General features: G+C 36.8%; 1 protein-coding gene across 1 annotated transcript; it reads left to right on the top strand.

Annotated features, from left to right (window-relative positions):
* The first annotated feature begins 623 nt into the window (after window positions 1–623).
* On the top strand, window positions 624–5,507 carry LOC134817068 (uncharacterized). The gene is made up of 10 exons (XM_063826161.1): window positions 624–804; window positions 941–1,039; window positions 2,280–2,411; window positions 2,663–2,747; window positions 2,869–2,989; window positions 3,553–3,670; window positions 4,006–4,153; window positions 4,469–4,596; window positions 4,822–4,980; window positions 5,207–5,507. The coding sequence occupies exons 1-10, from the start codon at window positions 692–694 to the stop codon at window positions 5,358–5,360; spliced, it is 1,257 nt and encodes a 418-aa protein (XP_063682231.1). The 5' UTR covers window positions 624–691; the 3' UTR covers window positions 5,361–5,507.
* Window positions 5,508–6,367: the final 860 nt, after the last annotated feature.

Genomic DNA, 6,367 nt, shown 5'->3' with positions numbered 1-6,367 from the left:
CAATAAGAGATTTTAAATCCGTAAGTTCGGACGGGTTATCACTTGCTTTATCAACATCAAAACGAATACTGGACTGAAAGTTGTGAGTAACTGGCATTTTAGCCGGAGGTTCTTTGCCAGATTCACTAGTTATACTATCAGAACTATTTGCACTTGAATTTAGTGCACGTTTAATAGATTCACTTTGAGAGAAAGCACTGTCAGAAGAAAAGTAAGAATCAATACGAGGAGTATCGTCAATTTTAGAAAATGTGAATATCGATTTTGAACCCATCAGATAACAGATAAATCTCAAATGTGACAGTTAAATTGACTAATTAATGGAATGTCAAAACAGGTAACCGTTGATAGATCGTAGATTAATAGCAAGGTTGATAGAAGCACTATTAAGAATATGTAACACTAATGTACGGGATGTACGGAATATTCCAGAAAATGTATAGCTATAAGGTAAAGGTGGCTTGAGCAGCGCAATTCTATAAGTTAGCTAATCTAAGAGATAAGAAAAGACCAACATATAGATAATTGTAAATCAGCACTGCCAGTATGTTTAAAAGATTTTCATCATAATCTAATCTAATTATCATGTTCTATGTATTCACATCGAAAATTTTGACTTTAGGATGTTGATGACGAAAAGGAGATTTTGACTTTAGGATGGTAATGACGAAAAGGAGATTTTGACGTTAGGATGGTGATGACGAAAAGGAGATGTGGGCTGCTGCTTGGGAAGCTGATTCATCTAGCTCGGTTAATATCAAGAAAAGCAGTTTACAGTACAATAAGTTATCGCTGTGCAAAAAGGCGAGTATTGTGATTTACAAACTTTTTATTTTGAATTGTCTGACTTTTCCATAATTTAAAGGGCCAAGGTTCGCTTGATCGTGTTTCCTTGTGACAATTTTTAAAAAAGCTGTTGACATTCTATATTGTATTATAGAGCACCTGTAAAGTACTACTACCAAGGACGTAAGGAATTCGGAGCCTATAATACTCAGATCAACCGTCTCTTAAAATATGGGACAACAGAAATGTACAAGTAAGTAAATTCTGGCAATATATATTATATTCAATTCAATTTAATTCAATATTTTGTTTAAAGGGTTTAAATAACTAAATAATTAAATTAAGTCAAATTTTACACAGCAGACTTACACAATATTTAGGCACCATTACCGGTAACCTACATGATTAGCAACGCTCTCATGCTTAAGAAATGAGTTGTGTATTTGCGGATTAATTTACCATCTTACAATACGAAATGCCTAGTCGAAATGAGTTTATGCCACATCATGTTTTCATCGCTCAACCTAGTATGATTGGGGGTGTCCTGTCCATTTTCGAATCCATGAGCTATTGGAATATTAGTGGACATAGTTTTTGGAAAATTAGTGGCAAGGAGAAGACATGCCTTATTATATATATATCTATGATATTAGCGAGCCTTAATATTTACATAATTCTTGGAGATATCTAGAGAAATACAAATTGTGGAATAATGATTGTGCCACCACGTCATAGTTAGGGTAAAATATTATTCTTAAAAATTTTAAAATTAAGAAGATTGCTCTATGACTTAAAATTTAAAATTAAGCTAAAGATAACTAATTTTTAATAGTTGGTTACAGTTTATGACAGTACTGGCATGACCAATGTTATTGTGGCTGGTAAAAGGACCCAGGTCCCAGTTGCCTGTTACCGAACCCCTGGGGACTACAATGTGATAGGATCAGGCCAGAATAACCAGATGTTTCTATGTAGAGCAATTTATTTCTTTCGGAGCTATGGTTACGTGGTATAGCTGGTGGTCATGTTTATCCTTGTGTGCTAATAATCCATCCAGATGCTTAGTGATGTGAGTAAATCATGCCCTTCTACGATATATAACGTTTAACTATAAATTTGTTTTTACCACAGAAACTGTGGCACTAAGGTCAAGAATTAAAAATGTTTACTCTCATTGATCATAGTTAAAGCGTGTTTTTTCCCCAGCACTACTACACAACAAAAACCTGTCGGCCCACCAAGGAAACACGGTCGCAGAACAAAGAGCCCAATTGTGCTCCTCTATTCTGCGATCGTGTGTATTTACTATAAACTAGCTAAATGCAGTTAGTAAAATTTATACTATGTATAATGTAGTATAATGATATTATACAAGGATCAGTGATCTCATAACTTGATTAAATAGTAATATCCGCTAATTTCCTTGTCCATTTTTAAATCGATAAGCCAGAGATTTTGATCCATCGATAGATTTTAATGATGATGCCCGGCAGGAGTCAATTTGGTATGACGAGATCAGAGTATCATTCACTTTTCATGAAAGTTCGACCGCTTCTAGAACCAAAGAAGTTCAACCGGAAAAGTACGTCAATCTCAGCTAGAGAGCAGCTCATTTTAACCCTAAGGTTGGACAGGACAATATAGGGTAGAATCTTGGATGAATATTTATAAATGACGGAATTATCTCTGTCGTCAATCGTTATGAGAAATTTCTCAACTTTTCAGTTGTTTGAACTTTAAATTTCTGTAGAGAGATGAAAAGTCGAATTATTTCTTATCTACATTCAATACTACATTATATATATATATATATAAGAGTTATAATGTAAATGTGGAATATCACTTTTTACATCACTAATTGAAGTTAACACCACAGCTACCTGAAGTCTGGGTGTGCGCAAGGGTATCTGGCGAACCAGTTTGTACTATCCCGGTGCAGAGTGTGTAGGATAATAAAGAAGGTTGGTGCGCTTAGTTGCTTATTCTATAGATTCATTGAGCCACTGACACTTTGAGTTTACTTATCACCAGGTATACCTCAGGAACAGAAGTCTATTATATCAAGTAAAAATTGTATTTCAGGTGACAACGGCCATCTCTGTCTGCCTGGCTGAACACGCAGATTTTCGTCCACGGTCGACTGAATGTTGGAAAAAAATTGCTCAGAGATTCCATGAAAGATGGCAGCTGCCGCACTGCATTGGTAATGAAAAAGTCTGACTGAACGGTGGGGAGGCATCTTGGGATGGGGAGGGGGGAGGCGATCTATTGACGTTGATATATATATATATGATTATCTTTGATTGGACGCCGGGAGCTGAGGGTCTCGAGTTGGTGAATCATGGAAATTGATGCTATAGCGTTTCCTTAAAGAAGAGAGGAATAGAGTGAGATCAAACGATATTTGTTGCAGTTTGAAGATCATTGCTCATATTATGCAATTCTACAGTAACTATGGGAAGTTTTCAATCTTGACTTCCCGAAACGACCATTTTTCAAACTTCAAATGCTCTCCTCGTACAGTTTTTATTGGATCATTCTGAAAGCAGGCAAAAACTATACGCCACAGGGTGGCATTTCACACACAGAAATCCGAAACTTAGCCTAGTTAAGGTTCGCCACAGTTTCAAAAATTCACGAATTAAATTTCGATGTTTTTGAGTAGCATAAATTTTAGGAGTATGATTTAAACATTCAGAGCCGACCAATTTTATTATCCTCGTCTGTCCTGAGACAGAAGAGGCATTTACACATGTCATTTCACAGGGGCAGTGGACGGCAAGCATTGCTTCATTACAAAATTTGGGAAAACTGGAAGTTACACGATTAATTATCACGGATGGCCGTCTGTTATTCTCCTCGCAGTGTGTGACGCTGATTATATGTAAGTGCTATTTTCACATGTCATCTTTAAAAAAATGGTTCAACTTAAATGCTAGTGTAGTGAAGAACATTGTCACTTCTCCTCTTCAACCAAGATTATGTAGCCAGATTCCTACTAACTTATTGAAATGAGATATGTAATCTTAAAACAATATCATATGTACCGCTCATGAATATCGTTTTTTGCATGCTTTCAATAAAAATTGCTGCATTCTGCAAAAAACAGGAATGGGTAGATTGGAGTTAAAACTTGCGAGGATTGCGGGCGATCTATGAGAGATGTAACTTAAATGCTAACATCATTCTCTAACTTCTTTACTACAATTACTTATTCAGAATCCGTCATTTTAACGTTGGAAGCTTTGGCGGTCGATCAGACGGAGGAATCTGGTCAGAGGACAGACTGGGACGAGGACTGGCCTCCGGAGAATTCCTAGAACGGGGTTTTATACCTGCTGCTGAGATTCTGCCGAATGATGATCAGGTAAGAACTGATGATAATATGCGAACACTCGTGAATACCAAATGCTCGAGGCTTCATTAACTCAGTAAATACTTTACCCGGAATCCCAGCCCTTGAACATGATTACCGTTTTAACAATGGAACAGGGTGTGTTCATAGAAAGATTTAATTTAACCCCGCTTTCGGACTTTGATGGGGGGCCTTGATTGGAGAGTGGTTCTGGGCGCTAAAAACAGCGCCATTGGTCTGCATCCTTTAGGACATAAAAATATGAGCTTATATGTTATCTAGGCTGTAAGATACTTAATTAATATAATGTTTACGTCTTCTTTTCAGGAGCGACTTGGTAGAGTCAATTACTACATTGTCGGTGACGATGCCTTTCCCCTTCATGCTCATTGTATGAAGCCGTACAGGGGGAAGGTGTCAAAATCTCAGCGGATGACAAACTATAGGTTATCCAGGTACTGGAACGTCACGAATTAAATAAATAAATAAATTGTAGCCTCGACAATTCAGAAAACTACATCTAATTAGATTAGACAGTCATGATTGTTTTTGTATGAATTGATCAAGAATTACCGTTTGTGCTCTTTGAGCTGTTTTCCTGTATTTTCCTGTAAAGTGATCATCGCAAAACTGAAAACTTTTGTAGAACCTTATGTAGATTGAATTGTACACTGTTTCAGAGGCAGGATGGTCATAGAGTGCGTCTTCGGACACCTATCAAGGAAATGGAAGATCCTGAGTCACCTGACCACAAATGAGGAGGTGACTAGGCTGATTCTGAAAAGCTGTGTGCATCTGCACAATTTCTTGCGGATATCACGCTTGGACGACGCAGACGAGTAAGTAAGATTCAGTCTCCTCCTCATGACTCGAATTTGTTAAAACTGGGTCAGTTATTTAGTGAAGAATGTTTACCGTTAAATTGTGGCTGTTGTCTGTGACATCGTTTCCAAGTGGGGAACATGGTTTATTTTTAATTAATTTTATCATAAGAACAGGTCCAGCTAGTCCAGCTTTATTATTAATTGTATATGATGCAGAGTCTGTGAAAACTGTTCATTTCAGGCTGGAACTGATTGAAAACCCTCCTTCGGAGCTCTTCGGACGCAGCTTGTCCCTCGACGATTCTCCTAACCATCTTGTGGATTCTGGGGAGAGGACAAGGACAAGATTGCACTATTATTTTAATTATGTCAACCCGATTGAGATCCAGAGATAAGTTATGGCTTCCCATCTTAGACCACAACTCAGCTCTTTATCTGCATAAAAGAAACACCACCCGCCAGATTAAATTCACTTAAATTCCATCATTTGTATTAGGTCAATGAAACTGCATACATAACAAGCTTAGACATTTCCTCGAATACACCTGGAAAAAAAATGGATGTATACTTTTGGAAGTACATAGAATCTCCTGGGAGACCCTATAAAAAATCTTCGCATTTTTCTATTGGCGTTTTTATAAAACCTGATAAATAGAGCTCCTGATCAACGATACTCATCGTTTTAGCATCCAATCCTCTCAGAATGGTAAGAATTTGAATTTTAGAGTTGCTTTTAAAGGGTTCTAAAACTTAACTCACTTCAAATTTAAGCAAATATATGGCCTGATATGTGCTCAGTATTTTGTTACACGTGTAATTGTATTTGTAACACGTGTATTTTTAAAGATTGGTAATTTTACACTTGTAATTATTTTTGTAATACGTGCATGTATTGTTTTGACTAACACGTGTACTTTTCTAGAACGTGTTTTTTAAATGTCCTCCGCAAGTGACAAGCAGTCCACACGGCCAATGTTGCGTGAACTGCTGTCTGCTACGGTGATCTTATTCACACAAAAGGAATAAACTAAGAATAATGTTCATTTATTTATCATACTGTGCTATGTTTTCACGTATTTGATTTAATATCTTTATCTGCCTAAAAGAATTGTGTTATCATTTAGTCATCAAGCTTCGGTAACTTGAGCTTCGTTAACTCTAGTTTCGCTAATGTCCCAAAAACCATGTCCGCTAATGTCCCAATAGCTCATGGATTCAAAAGGGGACAAGTACACTTGCGGACATGGCACTAAGACTGATGGTCAACATAATTTTCATTCGATTATCATGCCGTGCTATGTTTTCATGTATTTGATTTAATATCTTTATCTGCCTAAAAGAATTGTGTTATCATTAAGTCATCAAGCTTCGTAAACTCTACATTTTCAATAGCTGTGGGCTA

Source organism: Bolinopsis microptera, chromosome 6 (genome assembly GCF_026151205.1).
Source record: "Bolinopsis microptera isolate Bmic1 chromosome 6, MBARI_Bmic_1.0, whole genome shotgun sequence".
NCBI classification, from domain to species: domain Eukaryota; kingdom Metazoa; phylum Ctenophora; class Tentaculata; order Lobata; family Bolinopsidae; genus Bolinopsis; species Bolinopsis microptera.
Note: the sequence above shows the minus strand (reverse complement) of the source record. Positions and strands in the feature narration are given on the sequence as shown.